Source organism: Scyliorhinus torazame, chromosome 12 (assembly GCF_047496885.1).
Source record: "Scyliorhinus torazame isolate Kashiwa2021f chromosome 12, sScyTor2.1, whole genome shotgun sequence".
In the NCBI taxonomy this organism is placed as follows: Eukaryota; Metazoa; Chordata; class Chondrichthyes; order Carcharhiniformes; family Scyliorhinidae; genus Scyliorhinus; species Scyliorhinus torazame.
In genome coordinates this window covers 10,339,027-10,358,842 of record NC_092718.1, presented here as the reverse complement: position 1 = coordinate 10,358,842, position 19,816 = coordinate 10,339,027, and the positions used below count along the sequence as shown (strand labels likewise).

Below are 19,816 nucleotides of genomic sequence, written 5' to 3'. Positions count from 1 at the left end.
ACGTACACCTCGCAGTTTGGTCACAATAGCAGGGCTATGATGTTTTGGTGATCACCAGTTAAAAGTACAGGGTTATTTTCGCAGCTGGTTAATTTTTTAATTTTTGCATGTTTTAAGGACACAGACATTCTTTTTAATTCCCTGTGAGCTGTGCGACTGCGGCTGAGCGGACCGATCCTGTGTTGTCCCTAATCTGCAGGGGTGAAACAAATTTTTTTTAAAAAGTGAAATAAGTTTATCAGCAGCTGCAAGGTGAAAAAGGGGGTTAAAATTTTGGATGTAAACTCTTTGTAAGAATCTGACACAGCAGTGATTGTGACTAAGTACCCATCGTGCGAACATCTTCCAGATTTTGATCCATCTGCTGTGGCTTTTTTATTAAAAACATTTTCTGTTTTAACTTTTCACCTTTTATCTGTGTCTGTTTGAATCAGTAGTTAAGACTTTCTAAAGAATATTTCTGCTGAAATGCATCCCTCCACTCCTACAGCACTTGCCATTGTGCTGGTGAACAATTGCTTTAGATATTTATTGAAACACACCTCCCCCATGTGGCTGAATGGTGTAGTGCATTTTTAATTGGACGGCACGGTGACACAGTGATTAGCAGGAAGGGTATATAATTAATGAGAAACGTACTGGAAACCTGATGCCTTCCTGACTCTGCATTCAAGGCGAGACTGCTCATTGTCAACCTACCTGCCCTGCTACCTATTTTGATGCCCTTAAGTAACCAATTAATGGCCACTTGAGGGCTTCCTGCCACCACTGCGGGTGTTGACCCAGCTGCAGATGGGTCTGCCGTGCTACTGGATAACTAAAACTGAGCAGCCAGCTTGGCACCTCCAGCAGCGGGGTGATTTTCCCTCGATCAAAGGTGCTCATTGCATGATCAAGGGACAGGGCATCTGGCAGGAAGGTGGGGATTGCAGTTAAGAGCCATCCCTTCCCCTTGTTGATGATGCCCTCCCCACATTGTCGATCTGTGGCCAAGGTCGCTCCACAATCCTGGGACTATGATAGGTGTTTATTTCTGCTGCAGCCCTGGCCTGTCCTGTGCCGCTGCTGAAGAAAGGAGCTGATGGCCTCTGATTGGCGGGCAACTCTCAGTAGGCAAGATGGCCGTCCCCAGGGTCTTGATTCCAGGGGAATATCTGCCTGTGGCCTTGCCGCAGTCTGATTGGCTTGTGGTTCAGCAGGTCTTCCTGAGAAGAGGCGGTGTGGAGTCTCACTGACTCTCCAGCCAGCAGGCAAGATCCCCAACAGCTGAAGATTCTGCCCTTTGTCCCTCTGCTGGGTCTTTGAAATGAATCCCACTCCTCTGCCTTGTCTCTGTAGTCCTGCAAATCAATCCTCTTCATGTCTATGTCCAATTGCTCTTTTGGGAATTACTAATAACTTCTGATTCCACTATTCTTCAACGTAGTGCTTCAAACCCTTGAGGACCCTCTGTGGAGATTTAATTTACTTCTTTAAGTTTTTTAAAGAATTATTTTAGACTGCGATCTCTTAGCCTTTTTAATGATTAAGTTGGGATTTTGTGATTTACTTTTCTAGCTAGCTACAATCAAATGCTTGTGATGTAATCCTGGTGCCAGTAACTAGACTAATTAACAGGCGAAGTTCCTCTCTGAACAATGGACAACAGGGATAACCATATTCAAATGTCATCACCTTTCTGAGGGAATCACAACTTTCCCACATTGATCAGAATAATTGATGCATTATGCAGATACATGGAGAATAGCCATTTAAATAAAGCACCATTTCGAAAAGGAATTAATTAGAATTTATTCAGACTCTGAAAATACAATCTTTACAATAATAATCTTTATTCGTGTCACAAGTAGGCTTACATTAACACTGCAATGAAGTTACTGTGAAAATCCCCTAGTTGCCACACTCCGATGCCTGTTCGGGTACACAGAGGGAGAATTCAGAATGTCCAAATTGCCGAACAGCACGTCTTTCGGGACTTGTGGGAGGAAACCGGAGCACCCGGAGGAAACCCACGCAGACACTGGGAGAACATGCAGACTCCGCACAGACAGTGACCCAAGTCGGGAATCGAACCTGGGACTCTGGTGCTGTGAAGCAACAGTGATAATCTCTGCTAACCTTTACTCCAAAATTGGGGGAAAAAAATCAAACAGATATTCTTAAATGGAAAATATTGAATCTTATCCAGGTTTTTTTTTACTAAAATGGTCGGCACGGGCTTGGAGGGCTGAAGGGCCTGTCCCTGTGCTGTACATTTCTTTGTTCTTTGTTCTTTGATCACAGAATTATGATTTAATTTTCTGTTGTGTGATACTGGTGGTACTTTAGAAAAACACAAATCTTAACAGCAGGCAGAAGCTGCCTTTGAATTTGCGACTGAGTGCATGCCAGGGAGTTAATTTAAGAATCTGTACAATCTCCCCTGGCCAAGATATCTCATTGAGCACATCAATACGCACCAATTGAAAATTACAACGATGGGAGAAGGTTAACTGTATTGCCAGAAAAGAAGAAATGCGAGGTACACGGGTCAAATTTTAATAGATAAAAGTTGCCTCGCCACATTTAAAGGAGCTTGAAAATTAAGGTTCACTGCTTCATTTTGTACTAGGCGAGTGTCGCCTTGTGACACATGCTAGATGTTTAAAACAATAAATTGATTTGTTTATCCAACTGTAAAAATTGTCATACTCATGAAATGTTAGCAATTGCTAGGCATTCCGATATACCTCTTGCATTTCCTGTTGCTGAGGGTTTTGTTCTTGGCTTGTTTGACAGGTTGAAACCCTCCAACTGCCCTTCTCTGGATGATCGGACTCTCCATGTTGCCCATCCCTGGTTTGAATTTCTAATGAGAATGCGAGAGGTTGCTGACTATGTAGGAGGTATTCTTTTATACTCTCGTTAACAATTCAAGTAATTTAATGCTTGTTAATTAAATTAAGTAACGTCTATTTAATTTGGCAGTAATACAGCGGATAATGAAGGCACCAATATCCCACTTAGAGAAGTAAATTCCACTGCAGTGGTTCAGTGTTTGGTGTTTCTCATTAAGCCCGAATGCTGAAGTTACTATTTGAGCATCTGTTCATTGTTACAGATGGAATGGAATTCTGGTGAATTATAACATCACTAAAAACACTTTGCAGTGTTTGTTTGATAACTAACCATTTGCGTTGTGTTCCATCTCATTTCCTAACCCAGCTAGTGTGATATTTTGTACTTCAGCTGCTTTTGAGGGCATGGTTCATATTTCCGCCTCCACTACATTGATATTCATTCTGTCCTTCTAGGTACGCCTGTGACATTCCAAGCAAGCCTGGCCAATGCTCAAATGCTGATTCCCAGTAACCAAGCCAGTGTCAGCAGCATGCTGCTGGAGGGGCACACCCTGATGGCATTAGCCACCATTATGTTTGCCCCTGGAGGAATTGATCAGGTGAGCTGAAATGAGCCGTGGCCCTTTTAAAGCCAGGGTCTCTATGTTTTTATGTTTCTAATAATTGAGTTTGGGGAAGTCCCCAAGTTTCTTGCAGTTAATAGACCTTTTAAGATCTATTGTTATTAAAATGACAATTTAATTGAGAACATCTGCCTTCCTGAAACTCGTATTGCAGAAACCATAGTGATGGGCGGCAGGGTAGCACAGTGGTTAGCATTGTTGCTTCTCAGCACCAGGGTTCCAGGTTTGATTCCCGGTTTGGGTCATTGTGTGTGGGGAGTCTGCACGTTCTCCCCATGTCTGCGTAGGTTTTCTGCAGGTGCTCAAGTTTCCTCCTTCAAGTCCCAAAAGAAAGTTCCTGTTAGGTGAATTGGACATTCTGAATTCTCCCTCTGTGTACCCGAACAGGCGTCAGAGTGTGGCGACTCGGGAATTTTCACAGTAACTTCATTGCAGTGTTAATGTAAACCTACTTGTGACAATAATAAAGATTATAATTATTATGTGGGCTGTTGAGTCGAGATTCACATAGGGTCCAAAATTACATTTAGATATTTGCAATACTCTGCCCTGTACCACTGAACACTATCTTTCAATCAAACAATATAGGAACTGTAGCATTGCATCGCACAGGTCTGCGCTCTGAAAACTATCTACTTGTTTCCATCTTAAATTTATACTCTCGAGTTACCCTTTTGATGACTTACCGTAAATAATCTTCCTTCCTGTAACATTAACTCTGTTTCTCTCTCCTCAGATCCTGCTCAGTATTTCCAGCAGCCTCATAACGTTATATTTTATATAAAGGCAAGTCCTTTTTGTGGTTTCTTTAGGTGATGCAGGAAAGAAGAGATACTGGTGATGCTCTCTGGAAAGTCGACCCGCAGCTTTTGAAAATGGCTCTAGCCCCTTATCCCAAGTTGCGAGCTGCTCTTTTTCCACAACTCACTCCTCATGGCATTCCACCACTGGACATCTCCCTCTACCATCTTTTACAGGTATTCATGGGGCATCTTTTATTCATGTACGTGTCTCCCCAGATTTCTAAGAATGATATCAAACTCGCATGTTTACACGCGTGTTTGTGGTGGGGAAGAGGCCTCTGGTGTGTCACCACAGTGAAAGAAGGTCATGTCCTGCGTTCCATGACTTTTGGCATCTTGTTGAGCTTGCGTCTTGAGTATGGTTAAATATGCACACGTTGAATGAGTTTGTACCAGGTGGTGTACTCCTCGTGGATGACATAACACACGCTGAGTTGATCTATCCTTGTGTTTACCATAACCGGAAATTAAAAGACCGTGAAATGTAATCTGTGAATTGGAGCTAACAGGAACTGTTGATGTGTGTGCACGGTTTGATTGAATGAGTTCATAACTACTTTTTTGGAACAAATTTGCATTTCTTAATTAGTGGATTCTGTTGACGTTAAAATGAAAGAACATTGTAACCCATGGTATTTTGTGTAATGGGCAGTTATATGTGTAGATAGAGTCTTGATGGCTGTAATTTATCATTCATTTCCCTATTTAAATTAAAGACAATTTATCTCATTTGGTAATTTGATAATTCTAGGTAATTGCATAGTCTCCAATGAAAATGCTCTGCAAATTTACTAAATGTGAATGCTTGGTTTAAAAAAACATTGAGAAATTGGGAAGCCATAGGCCTGCTTTTTAACACATTCACTCCATAGAATCATAGAATTTACGGTGCAGAAGGAGGCCATTCGGCCCATCATATGTGCACCATCCCTTGGAAAGAGCACTCTACTTAAGCCCACGACTCCACCCTATCCCCTTGACCCAGTAACACCACCCAACATTTTTGGACACTAAGGGCAATTTAGCTAGGCCAATCCACCTAACCTGCACATCTTTGCAATCGAGCCTGGGACCCTGGAGCTGCGAAGCAACTGTGCTAACCACTGTGTTACCGTGCCGCCCCATTCAGAGGGAGAGGTGCAGCCAAACGTCTTGTTTTATTACTGGGCCGCCAACGCCGGGAAGGTGTTTGGGTGGTGCCGGGATCCAGCGGCATTGGTAACGATGCCACTTCTGTTGGCTCAGGCAAGATGCCCAGTGGTGGTTTCCACGTTTAAAAGTGGTAACCACCTGTTTGAGCTAGCACAGCTGGATGCCACATTTGGGCCATGGAAAGAGAAAGGGCTGGAGGGGTGAGTAATTTATTCCTGGAGGGCCGGGTTGTCAGCCTGGAGGAATTGGAGGAGAAATTTGAGCTGTCTGGCCTGGATATGTTTAGGTATCTCCAGGTGTAGAGCTTTACTGAGAGGTTGTTCTTGGATTGATCGGTGGTGCCACCGTCATCCTTATCGGGGAGGATTCTCTCTTATCCAATGTTGGAGGAGGGCAGTACATCCGGCATGTATGAACAGATCTTGGGGGAGAGTTTGATTGAAGGGATAAATGCTAAATACGTGGAGGAATTGGGGCCAATACTGGAGAAGGAGGTATGGAGCTACGGAGGGTGAGCGCCACGTCGTCGTGTGCGAGACTGAGCCTGATCCAGCTAACCATAATGTTTTGAGCGCACTTCCCTAAGGCTCGGTGAGTTGTTTTGTGAGGGGGTGGAGAATAGCTGTGAGCGCCGTTCGAGTGGGCCCGCACACCATCATACACGTTCTTGTTCCAAGCTGGTGGGGTTTTCGGAGGTCCTTTTTCTTTGCACCATGTTGGCAATCCTAAAAGGTGAGCTTAGAGTCCTGTCCTCTGGTGGCTATCTTTGGGGTTTCAGATGTGCTGGAACTGTGGGTGGGGGTGGGGCTGATGTCATTGCCTTCACCTCGTTGGCACTGAGGCAGATCCTCTTGGACTTGAGTTTGGCAACGCCACCAAGTGCTTCAGCGTGTCGAGGGGGTCCATGGAGTTTTTGCACCTCGAAGGTCAAATACACCATCAGGTGGTCGATTGAAGGGTTCTATCGGAGATGGCAACCGTTTATATTGTATTTCAGAGAGTTGATCATGAGGCGGTTTTTCTGGTCCTTTCCCAGTTTGCTGGGTGGATGTTTTTGTGGGAAAAGGTGTAGAGGTGTTGGAGGAACATTATACTCCATTGGTGGTGTCAGTGGATGGATTCATGGATCAGAAGTGGGTCGAGAGGTAAGGAGCTGCATGAGCAAGAGATTCTTTGTGCGACACAGGAGAAGATGGCAGTGACTATGCTTCAAAAACATTGTCTGTGAAGAGTTTGGAGCGTCCTGAGGTTGTGCATATAAATACAAATTTGTTATTTCAATTATCTTCAGGAGCGTTTGGTCCTTTTTCAAATCTGCTGTACTGCCAAATGAGAACTGGAAAATATTTTAAATGCTCAGTCATTTTCTATTCCGAAACGAAATGGTAATGTTATTGTGCTACTCAACCAGATGATTTTTTTTTAAAAAGAAGGTATGAGTGAGTTTAAATTGACTGGCTTGGGGCCAACTGGATGATTAATGTTGCTACATTTATCATATTTCACATTGTGTGTAGGGCATGATAATGGGCAAGATAATTTTCCTGACGTCCTTGACGTTATATTCTCAGTTGCAATATATTGGAAATGTCGGTCTTGGGCACGGGATAGAACTGTGTAGACTTCAGGGGCGAGATTCTCCGACCCCCCCGCCAGGTCAGAGAATCGCCGGGGGCTGACGTGAATCTCGCCCCCGCCGGTTGCGAATTCTCCGGCACCGGATATTCGGCGGGGGTGGGAATCGCGTCGCGCCGGTTGGGCCCCCCCCCCGCGTTTCTCCGGCCCGGATGGGCCGAAGTCCCGCCGCTAAAATGCCTGTCCCGCCGGCGTAGATTAAACCACCTACCTTACCGGCGGGACAAGGCGGCGCGGGCGGGCTCCGGGGTCCTGGTGGGGGGGGCAGGGCGATCTGGCCCCGGGGGGGTGCCCCCACAGTGGCCTGGCCCTCGATCGGGGCCCACCGATCCGCGGGCGGGCCTATGCCATGGGGGCACTTTTTTCTTTCCACCTTCGCCACGGTCTCCACCATGGCGGAGGCGGAAGAGACTCCCTCCACTGTGCGTGCGCGGGAATGCCGTCAGCGGCCGCTAACGCTCCCGCGCATGCGCTGCCCGGAGATGTCATTTCCGCGCCAGCTGGCGGGGCACCAAAGGCCTTTTCCGCCAGCTGGCGGGCGGAAATTCGGCCAGCGCCGACCTAGCCCCTTAAGGTTGGGGCTCGGCCCCCAAAGATGCGGAGCATTCCGCACCTTTGGGGTGGCGCGATGCCCGACTGATTTGCGCTGTTTTGGGCGCCAGTCGGCGGACATCGCGCCGATACCGGAGAATTTTGCCCCTCGTTACAGTAAACTAATTAACAGTGTGCAGCGAAGAAACATTACACACACGTATTTTGGAAAGGGGAAGACTTTTTTGATGACCTTAGTAGAAAAAATGCATGCAAGGAGGACAATATGTGGTTGTAATTAGATTCAGGTGATGGGGTTTACTAGGCTTCATGTCAGGGATAACTGCTGCTGAAATAGGTTTTATTACAAAGTTGTGTTGCCTGAGCTGATCGCTTAACTGCGGAAGTAAATGCTGACCCAAGGAAACTAGCTTTATTTGTGAATTGTGAATCAAACCATTAATCCGTTGGGACATTCAGAAGAATGTGCTAATGTGGAACAAAGGAACATTATTTGTGTATAATGAAAGCAAAATACTGCGGATGCTGGAGATCGGAAATGAAAACAAAGTGCTGTAAAAACTCTGGTTTGGCCATATCTGTGTGGAGAAACAGAGTTAACTTATCAAGCCCAATAGGATTCTTCTTCGGAATGAAGACTTTGTCCCATGAAAACAGTCCCTTCCAACGGGCCTTAAACCTTGACCGTTATCTCCTCATTAAAACTGATTCATTTAAGGTGTGAATTAATATTGACTGCAGCTTCAAACTTGTATTTGTCCAAATGTTTATTTAATGGGGAATTTGCAGTGAACACGAATGAAGATCTTCTAAATATCTTAAATATAACGTATGTATGTGTTAACTATGACAGAGATAAAGAGAGAAATCTTTCCGTGTAGATTAGAGGTCAAGACTTGCATTGAATACCAACACCCATTTTTTCAGTGTGCGCAGTTTTTTTTGGCAGACTTTGTTTATGGTTTTTATTTTCTCTTTGCAGTCATTACAACCCTTTGGTCCATCACGCCTCTTCGGCTGGCAGTCTGCCAACTTGCTGTCCACTTCTGGTAAGTTACTTTCATATTAAATGAACTTAACCAGAATAATGAATGCAGGTAGGAAGGGAGGAAGCGTGGGAGCTTGAAAAAACTTTCAAGAGCTATTAGAGTACCTTTTATGTTAATTTCTCATACTTGTCCTGAACTGCTGAGCTCATTAATTTCTACTTACAATTTGTTCTTTGACATACATGGACAATGGGTCCCGTCTGTCTGACTTTTAAACCATGAGCTACGCCAACATTATACATTTAGTTTAAATAAAAATTGCAGAAGTTTATTACTGTGTAAATATTAACGGTGAATTGCAAAGGTTCCAAGGTAAGGGCAACATTTTGTTGAGCCATATAGAACTAGAAGGTCAATTCCTAAATCGTATAATTAACTAATGTCTGTTGCCTGGGTGGCGCGGTAGCACGGAGGTTAGCACTGTTGCCTCACAGCGCCAGAGACCCGGGTTTGATTCCCGGCTTGCGTCACTCTGTGCGGAGTCTGCGCGTTCTCCCTGTGTCTGCTTGGGTTTCCTCCGGGTGCTCCGGTTTCCTCCCACAAGTCCCGAAAGACGTGCTTGTTAGGTGAATTGGACATTCTGAATTCTCCCTCTGTGTACCCGAACAGGCGTCGGAATGTGGCAAGTTGGAGATTTTCACAGTAGCTTCATTGCAGCGTTAATATAAGTCTACTAATAAAGATTCTTATTAAATTATTAAGTTGGTAGATGTTGTTTGTGGGATAATGACTTGTACCCATGTTAGTCACAAGTCTACACTGAGTTTGCTGAATTCAACCAGTGGAAAATGTGGGTGGGTGCTGGAGAACTCAACCAAGGCCTTGTGAACACCATTCATACAGGAATTATGTATTTGGGCCACCTGCACATTCTAATTACTCCTTGAGCAGCCTGCAATCCGAAATACACCCCTGAAGTATAAATGATTAGATTAAATGCCGGGGCCACTGATGTTGTATAAACACTCTTAATATGATCACTGTATTCAGTAAAGGAAGGCCATGGAGAGGATAAATAAATAACAATTGAAACCAAGTATATTTTCTACCTTTATATTTCACGACTTTTCAATAATTTGATTCTTCAGTAACTTTGCTTTACTAATTTTCCCCACTTGTATCAAGGGCTAAAATTGCTGACCATTTTGATTTACATTTACAGGTAAAGTAGTGCAATAATTTAATTTAAAATAGGGTAATGATTGTGAAATCTGAGGCTGATGCTTTATGGATACCTCAGCTGATTTGATGTAGCCAATAGTGACAAAAACTCTGAGATAACACCTTAATTTTATGTAGTACCTTTATCATGATGAAATGCCCTAAGGCACATCACAGGAGTATTATGAAACAAGTATGACGCCCAGTCACGTAGGGAAATATTAGGACGGATGACCAAAAGCTTGCTCAAAGTAGGTTTTGAGGATCGTCTTAAAGGAATAAAGCAAGTTGGAGAGGTGTAGGGAAGGCATCCCAGAGCTTGGGGCCTGGGCAACTGAAGATGCAGCCACCAATGGTGGAGCAATTCAAAACGGAGATGCGCAACAGGCCAGAATTAGAGGAGTGTTGATATCTCGGAGAGTTGTTGGCCTGGAAGAGATCACCGAGATCTAGAGGAGCGATCCATGGAGAGTTTTGAAAACATGAGATGGAAATTGAAGCAAATTAAGGATGGGTCATTAAAGAGGCAATTGTGGAATGTAAAGGAGAAGAGAATCGTGGCAAAAAGACAATTTAGCGACTTTTTCAAGGTTGATGCTCCTAAGAAAACAGAATGCAGAGAGAATATTTGTCCCATTTTACGATCTGGGATCGTATGCAATTGTGCAAAAGCCAAACCTGCCTGTGCGTTTAGAAAGCTGCACACTGGTTTCAGGCGTCCAGCAGTCCCTTCCCCCTCGCTTAGTAAAACTTTCATAAACCTTAGCACAATTATCTAATGAATAACAGATTTGAACTCCAGCTCCTGCTTTCCACTTTTGCTTTAGAACTGAGCAGAATACAAATGAGCTGTGGGTAGACTAATTTTTATTCTTTTTTTTAGGGGTACACTAAAAGGAAAATGAATGCTGCCCTAGGTTAATGTGTAGAATATATCTGAAACACAATGTAAATGTCTTCATTTGACTTTGATTTAAAAAAAAAACCGAAATAATGACCTTGCTGTTGCTGTTGCATCAGTTCCAAATGCTGACAATCTCAAGTTTAGGAATTAATCAATCAAGACTTGTGAAAATTTGACAAGTGTCAGAAATAGGAGAGGAGTAGGTCATTCTGTCCCTTGAGTTTGCTCTCCCATTTAGTTAAATTATGACTGGTCTTCGATAGCAACTCCACTTCCTGTACTATCCCCATGACCCTTAATTTCCTCAGTGCCTGGAAATTGTACTCCACATCCATAACCCTCTGGGGCAGAGAATTTCAAACACCGAATGAAGAATTCCTGCTCTGTCGTAAAAGGCCAGCCCCTTGTTCTGAGCCCATGATCCTCTACTTGTGGATGCTGCAGGCAGGGATTTTGCCTGTCAGCATCTATCTGACCAAGCCCACAAAGAATTTGATGGGTCTCAATAAGATTACCCTGCATTCTTTGAAGCGGCAAAGAATGCGAGCCCATTCTATTCGGTGTAATAATAATAATCTTTAACCGTGTCACAAGTAGGCTTACATTAACACCGCAATGAAGTTACTGTAAAAGGTCCCCTAGTCGCCCACTCCGGCGCCCGTTCGGGTACACCAGAGCACCCGGAGGAAACTCACGCAGATGCAGGGAGAACATGCAGACTCCGCACAGACAGTGACCCAAGCCGGGAATCGAACCTGGGACTCTGGTGCTGTGAAGCAACAGTGCTAACCACTGAGCTGCCGTACCGCCCTCATAGAACAGCGCTCTCATCCCTTTGTTTCGTTCCCTCTAATGTAACATTGGATCCTTGACTCCGTGAAAGAAATGCTGGCGGCTTTTTGCAAATGTTTGTTTGTTGAATTTTGTGAAGTCGTAGGCAGCACGGTGGCACAGTGGGTTAGCCCTGCTGCCTCACGCCGCCGAGGTCCCAGGTTCGATCCTGGCTCTGGGTCACTGTGGAGTTTGCACATTCTCTCCGTGTTTGCGTGTGTTTCGCCCCCACAACCCAAAGATTTGCAGGTTAGGTGGATTGGCCGCGCTAAATTGCCCCTTAATCGGAAAAAAAATGAATTGGGTACACTATATTTTTTAAAAAGCCAAACCTGTTTGGGTGTTTTAGCAGTTTCTGCATCGAGTTCCATGAGTCCAAGGAAGAAAGGACATTTGGGTGTGTTGAAAGCTGGTCTTTCTCCAACGGTAATGGTGTGTTCTGCGAGCTGTACAGTACAAGAAATTGGAAAAATGCAGGTCTTTCTAACAAAACGTTTTGCATTGTGTCCACAGACTTCTCAAATGACTTGCCTCATTTTTCTTGCCCTGACTTGGTGAATAAGTATGCCATAACTGAACAATTAGATTTTTCCTACTACTTGCGGCATGGGCGGCCGTCGTATGCGTTTGCAACGTTTCTGGTGCAGCAACTGGCGAAGAGCAACTCCCCCAAACAGTTGTGAGTATGATGGGAAAGCGACTTATCAAAGTAGGACAGAATGCCACTACTTTTTTCATGTCGAAAAGAAAAACAAACTTGGGAGTAGCTGTCAAGTGCTTTTGGGCATCCTGGGGTCATGAACCGCACTCGAGATATGTAATATATTTCTTTTCTAAATGCACTATCTGAGAAGGTGGTGGAAGAGTACACAATTATAACTTTCAAAAAGACATTTGGTATATATACTCAAATATCTTTAGTGGACGACGGGGAAAGCAGGGGAGAGAGTGGGATGAATTGGATAGCTCTTTCAAAGTACTGGTGCGGGTATGGTGAGCTGAATGGTCTTGCATTCTGGATACCCCCACTGCAAGAAATTATTTGATCATTTATCACGTTGCTGCTTGTGGCAGCTTGCTGAGTATAAAAGTGAGGACAGTGTGAAACAGACTGGTAAGCTCGAGGAAATACTTGTTAGGAAGGAAGATGTGTTGGGCATTTTGAAAAACTTGAGGATAGACAAGTCCCCCGGGCCTGACGGGATATATCCAAGGATTCTATGGGAAGCAAGAGATGAAATTGCAGAGCCGTTGGCAATGATCTTTTCGTCCTCACTGTCAACAGGGGTGGTACCAGGGGATTGGAGAGTGGCGAATGTCATGCCCCTGTTCAAAAAAGGGACTAGGGATAACCCTGGGAATTACAGGCCAGTTAGTCTTACTTCGGTGGTAGGCAAAGTAATGGAAAGGGTACTGAAGGATAGGATTTCTGAGCATCTGGAAAGACACTGCTTGATTAGGGATAGTCAGCACGGATTTGTGAGGGGTAGGTCTTGCCTTACAAGTCTTATTGAATTCTTTGAGGAGGTGACCAAGCATGTGGATGAAGGTAAAGCAGTGGATGTAGTGTACATGGATTTTAGTAAGTCATTTGATAAGCTTCCCCATGGTAGGCTTATGCAGAAAGTAAGGAGGTATGGGATAGTGGGAAATTTGGCCAGTTGGATAACGAACTGGCTAATCGATAGAAGTCAGAGAGTGGTGGTGGATGGCAAATATTCAGCCTGGATCCCAGTTACCAGTGGCGTACCGCAGGGATCAGTTCTGGGTCCTCTGCTGTTTGTGATTTTCATTAATGACTTGGATGAGGGAGTTGAAGGGTGGGTTAGTAAATTTGCAGACGATACGAAGATTGGTGGAGTTGTGGATAGTGAGGAGGGCTGTTGTCGGCTGCAAAGAGACATAGATAGGATGCAGAGCTGGGCTGAGAAGTGGCAGATGGAGTTTAACCCTGAAAAGTGTGAGGTTGTCCATTTTGGAAGGACAAATATGAATGCGGAATACAGGATTAACGATAGAGTTCTTGGCAATGTGGAGGAGCAGAGAGACCTTAGGGTCTATGTTCATACATCTTTGAAAGTTGCCACTCAAGTGGATAGAGCTGTGAAGAAGGCATATGGTGTGCTAGCGTTCATTAACAGAGGGATTGAATTTAAGAGCCGTGAGGTGATGATGCAGCAGTACAAAACTTTGGTAAGGCCACATTTGGAGTACTGTGTACAGTTCTGGTCGCCTCATTTTAGGAAGGATGTGGAAGCTTTGGAAAAGGTGCAAATGAGATTTACCAGGATGTTGCCTGGAATGGAGAGTAGGTCTTACGAGGAAAGGTTGAGGGTGCTCGGCCTTTTCTCATTAGAACGGAGAAGGATGAGGGGCGACTTGATAGAGGTTTATAAGATGATCAGGGGAATAGATAGAGTAGACAGTCAGAGACTTTTTTCCCCGGGTGGAACAAACCATTACAAGGGGACATAAATTTAAGGTGAATGGTGGAAGATATGGGGGGATGTCAGAGGTAGGTTCTTTACCCAGAGAGTAGTGGGGGCATGGAATGCACTGCCTGTGGAAGTAGTTGAGTCGGAAACATTAGGGACCTTCAAGCAGCTATTGGATAGGTACATGGATTACGGTAGAATGAAATAGTGTAGATTAATTTGTTCTTAAGGGCAGCACGGTAGCATTGTGGATAGCACAATTGCTTCACAGCTCCAGGGTCCCAAGTTCGATTCCGGCTTGGGTCACTGTCTGTGCGGAGTCTGCACATCCTCCCCGTGTGTGCGTGGGTTTCCTCCGGGTGCTCCGGTTTCCTCCCACAGTCCAAAGATGTGCAGGCTAGGTGGATTGGCCATGATAAATTGCCCTTCGTGTCCAAAATTGCCCTTAGTGTTGGGTGGAGATGTTGACCTTGGGTAGGGTGCTCTTTCCAAGAGCCGGTGCAGACTCAATGGGCCGAATGGCCTCCTTCTGCACTGTAAATTCAATGATAATCTATGATTAATCTTGGACAAAGGTTCGGCGCCGAAGGGGGGCCTTCATATCGTGGGCCGAAGGGCCTGTTCTGTGCTGTATTTTTCTATGTTCTATGTTCTAAACTGGCTGCTGCCTTTCCAACATTACACGTCCAAATTACTTAATGGGCGGTAAAGCCCTTTGGGACATCCTGAGGCCTTGAAAGGAGATATATAATATGACAAAATGGAAAAAACAAAGCAATTGACAAATAACATTGGTGTGTACATCAGTCCACCTTCAATTTGTATTTTGTTTTTCAACCTTGCCTAGTAATTGTCCCTCTTTTTTATTTTTAAATTTGTTATTAATGTTTCCAAATAAGGAGCAATTTAGCGTGGCCAATCCACCTTTTTGGGTTGTGGGAGTGAGACCCATGCAGACACGGAGAGAATGTGCAAACTCCACACGAGTGGGCAGCACCGTAGCTCAGTGGTTAGCACTGTTGCTTCACAGCGCCACGGTCCCAGAATTGATTCCTGCTTGGGTCACTGTGCAGAGTCTGCACGTTCTGCCTGTGTCTGCGTGAGTTTCCTCCGGGTTCTCCGGTTTCCTCCCACAAGTCCTGAAAGACGTACTTGTTAGGTGAATTGGACATCCTGAATTCTCCCTCCATGTACCCGAACAGGCGCCGGAATGTGGTGACTAGGGGCTTTTCACAGTAACTTCATTGCAGTGTTAATGTAATGACAATAATGAAGATGATGATTATGATGATGATGACAGTGACCTGGGGAGGGATGGAACCTGGGTCCTCGGTGCTGCGAGACAGCAGTGCTAACCACTGCGCCACCATGTTGCCCAACGTCTCTCTTACCTGTTGAAACTCTTCATGACTTTATTCCAGCTCCTTCTGTTTATTGGATGACATTAGGCAGGAATATGTGTTGAAGTTACAATCAGATCAGCCTGATCTTATTGAATGGTGGAGCAGGCCCGAGGGGCTGAGTGGCCTTCTCATGCTTCTAATCCGTATGTTCATATGCACTTTAGGATTAATTTTCTTGGTGCATGTTAATATATATATTATTTAAATATATATATATATTTAAATTTAGAGTACCCAATTATTTTTTTCCAATTAATGACCAATTTATCATGGCCAATCCACCAACCTTGTACGTCTTTGAGTTGTGGGGGCGAAACTCAGGCAGACACGGGGAGAATGTACAAACTCCACGTGGACAGTGACCCGGGGCCGGGATCGAACCTGGGTCCTCGGCGCCCTGCGACAGCAATGCCCTGTTAAAGTATATTTTTATATAACTGAGAAAGCAATTTGGGATTTAAGAAAATAAATTCTTGCTCCCTTGGTGATGTGTGCTGTGCAAAATAATTTTCCAGCAAGTTGGATATTTCTGATGTGAAGGTCTAAAATGTGTTATTTTTGATCGATTAATGAGACTCCATTTTGCAGTGTAGAGATGATTTAATACAATGATGATAAATTAAAGTTTCTACTGTTGAAAAGAGTTCACGGAATTGTTTTTTTTTTGTACTTCACTCTAGGAAACGTATCGATCTAATATGCTGTATGCATACCAGTTCTCGGATTGAAAATCTAATTTGTTTTCCTCTTTTCTGTTTTAGGATACAGCGAGCAAGCATTGAGGCGTACAACCTAGGGTTAACTCACTTTACTGTACCCCCTGTTGCTGCAGCATGCGTTGCCTTTCTTGAATTACTTGGTGCTTCCAGCTTTAAACTCAGAATTGATCTTAAAGTTGCAGATACAATTTTGAAACATTGGTATAAGAATGCAGAAGAGACTCAACACCGTTCGTTGCAAAACACCTTGGGTAATTATGTTGTTTTCTTTCTGATTGTATTACCAGTATAGACATCGATGGTCCCATGGCCTAATAGGTGAGGCGTCTGACAGGAAGATATTAGCTATGATCTGATTGAATGGCTGAATTGTCGATTTCTGTCCCTAATTCCTATGTTCTTATGTTTCCTCTTTATCAGTGGAACACGTCTTGATTTGAAAAATGAAAAAAATGAAAATCGCTTATTGTCACAAGTAGGCTTCAAATGAAGTTACTGTGAAAAGCCCCTAGTCACCACATTCCGGCGCCTGTTCGGGGAGGCTGTTACGCGATTTCAGCTTGCATTTAGGACAAGCAGACTAGAACATGATGCAGTGGTGGCATGTTGCTTTGTGTTACGTGGTTCACCATAAGAGAAATGTCTGACCAATGCTGTACGGTCAAATGTCACATTGGGCCAGGAACATCATGGGGAAGGAGGACAATGCTGGAGGGTAATCCTATCCAGCTATCCCTGTGTGCTCCTGAAGCATTGTTATGCTGGAAGTTGCATGAGCTGGCATGAGGAAGGCACCAGAGACATACGAACATCTGGGCATGCACCAGGTTGTTAAAAAGAATTGGAATGTTGAGATACTGGAGTTGATTTTGGACAGGCAAGAAGCCCAAACCATTCTAACAGCCGTATCGGTCCCGAGGACCTTCATGTGATGCGAACGGTGAATCGGCTCTCGTGGTAATTCTGCCAATTGTGGGGAGGGGCTGGAAATCCAGCACTTCTGCCACAGTGCAAAGCTGAAGGTTCCTGTTCGAGAGGGGGCAGGTGGGGGTTGAAGTGGAAGGAGGTTTATATGGTGTCAGGAGGAGCATCCGATGTGATACATATTTTACTGTGATTTTTGAACAACCTGCAGCACTCCTCAAGTTTGGTTTCTCTACACCTAATAGAAATGGCAACAGAATCCTACATTGGTGGAAGACTCTGATTTGCATTTTTGTTCATTTGTTTGAGATGTGGACATCGCTGGTACTGCCATAATTTATTCCCATTCTTATCTGCCCTTGAGAAGGTGGTGCTGAGCCGCTGCCTTGAACCACTGCAGGCCTCCTGGTGTGGATACATTCACAAAGATGTTAGGGAGGAAGTCCTAGGTTTTCGACCCAGCAATAGTGAAGAGATGTTGATGCATTTCCACGTCGGGATGGTGTGAGACTTGGACAGCAATTGCACGTTTCCATGTGTCTGCTGCCCTCTTCCAAGTGTTGGATGTTGAGAGTTTGCAAGTTAAACTCTACAATATTGGGAAAGTTAAGCATCCTATGGAGGCCATGAAAACTGGCCCTGTTAAGTAAAGAACTGTAACAATAAAATGTAGACAGCAGTTACAATAGCAACAATGAAAAGTCTCCTGTCATCTTAGTAGTTCACTGGCATTGCTTTTGTCTTTTATTTTAACTTTTTAGCAGTCTAATCTAGGATACCACATTTGTCCTTATTGACATTGTAACTTTTACAGAATGACCCTTTAAAATCTTTATTTCTCACCTGCCAATTATATTTATTTCTAAAATTCACTGTTAGTCATTTAAACAATTTTCATGTTCATTAATCAGTATAACATCTCGGCTAAAGTATGATCTTTGCCTCATTGTGTCTTCCTCAGCTGAAAAACTTCAGAACCTAATTGAATTTAATGGATCATCAGCAGAGGAATTGCTAACCCATTTAGAAAATGCCACTTGGGAGAACTTGCAGAGCAGGGATGTACACAGGTAACACAAAAGTACAATATTGAGTCGGACCTTCTTTGTTCCAAATGTTGTGGCTTCACTAGATTAGCAATAACATTGAACTTGCTTAACCACAGGGCATCTTTTGAAGCTGGTCAGGAGTGGTCACTGGTGGCCCAATTCTGTAGGCTGCATGACATCACCCTGAGCATGGCCTACCTGCAGGAATGTGCCCGAGAGGATGAGTGGCTGCAGTTTGTCATCTTTGCTCAGGTTCACAACTACCAACCCGACAAGGTAACAAGCCCTTGGAGATTAATCACTATTTATTTGACCGTTTTGTTATTCATTCTCTACTCTCCCCAGCTCAAGCAGCTCTATGCCATAACATCAGACTTGTCAGTAATCGTTTACAAGCTCCCTGGCCTGCATCATAGGGTCTAAAAGAAATGGCTGCAGAGGTGACCGATGCATTAGGAATGAATTTCTTTGATAATGGAAGAGTCCAGGTGGATTGAAAAATAGCCAATGTAATATCTTTTATTCAAGAAAGGAGCAAGACAAAAAGCCGGAAACTACAGGCCAGTTAGCCTAACGATCAGTCGTGGGGAAACTGCCTGAATCCATTCTTATGGGGATGATAGCAGGATACTTAAAAAATCATAACTTGATCAGGCAGAGTCATGGAAATAATGTTTAATTAATTAGAGGTTTTGAGGCAGCAAGGTGGATAAAGCGGAACCTGTAAGTATGGTGTACTTGCATTTCCAGAAGACATTTAATAAGGTGCAACATCAAACGTTACTACAGCATAAGATTGCATGGTGATTTTTAATACAAGTGTGCTATTATCTCTACTAGTGCTTAGGTTCACCCATGCCCACTGGGTGCCTCCAGTTTCTTACCCTTCCGCCCCTTCCTGCTATATCTAGGTGTATCCCCAGGACCCACAGCTGAGTTTGAGGTGGCTTGCTGACGTCCACTCCCTGTTGTCCGAGATGACCTTGGCAGGCAACTCCTGGGGAGACCAGGACCTTGAGGGTCCCGGCCTGCTTTTGGGTTGCACTGGTGTTACAGTGCTGCTTCCCTTGGTGTGCAGGGTTGGTTGTTCACCAGGAGGGGACCGTGTCAGGTGGACTGGACATCCCCAGGGTCTCCTGGGTGGAAGGCTCTGGGCTGCACTCCTGCCAATTCTCTTCCCTTCATGTGCGTGGGGTCTCTGGGCTCCTCCAAGGGATAGAGGGGCAGCTGGAGTGAGATCCAGAAGCCCTGCTGTTCTCTGGCACTGACACTTGTGGATTCCCACTACTGCCTGCACCAGCAGTTGAAACCCTACACCATGGAGCTTGTGCCCTCAGCCATGGATTTTATGAGCTGAACCATGGAGTGGGCATCCCCGCCAATGAGTGTCTATCCTGCACCACTACCTCCATTGCGGACCCTACCCTCGCAGTGTTGGCTCTGTTGCCAAACCCTAAACCTAATCCGAGGATGGATACTGTTCTCCTGTCCTAATGCTCACGACTTTGCCTTTGTAGCACCAACAACTCTGGGATGACTGTGCCCAGGGATATGTCATAGGCCAGGGGCTCAGCAGATTCCCGGGCTCCGGCATCCCTCTGACTGTCTGATACCTGGGGCATTCCTTCCTCCTGCTGTGGATCTTCAGCTGAGGTGCTCAGCAGTGAGTGACCCAGAGCTGCTGGTTAGTTTTCCCCACTGAAGCGTCCGTATCTGTGCTGGTGGAGGGTGCAGGT

The 19,816-nt window shown here is 44.7% G+C and overlaps 1 protein-coding gene across 2 annotated transcripts in view; it reads left to right on the top strand.

Moving 5' to 3' along the window:
• spg11 (SPG11 vesicle trafficking associated, spatacsin) overlaps positions 1-19,816 on the top strand; it is a 230,978-nt gene that overhangs the window by 98,617 nt on the left and 112,545 nt on the right. For both annotated transcript variants that reach the window (XM_072470406.1, XM_072470405.1), the window contains exons 17-24: positions 2,779-2,885; positions 3,294-3,439; positions 4,276-4,440; positions 8,588-8,654; positions 12,064-12,229; positions 16,150-16,358; positions 17,993-18,101; positions 18,197-18,356. In XM_072470406.1, the coding sequence (XP_072326507.1) occupies positions 2,779-2,885; positions 3,294-3,439; positions 4,276-4,440; positions 8,588-8,654; positions 12,064-12,229; positions 16,150-16,358; positions 17,993-18,101; positions 18,197-18,356 (1,129 nt within the window). The remainder of the gene's footprint in view (positions 1-2,778; positions 2,886-3,293; positions 3,440-4,275; positions 4,441-8,587; positions 8,655-12,063; positions 12,230-16,149; positions 16,359-17,992; positions 18,102-18,196; positions 18,357-19,816) is intronic.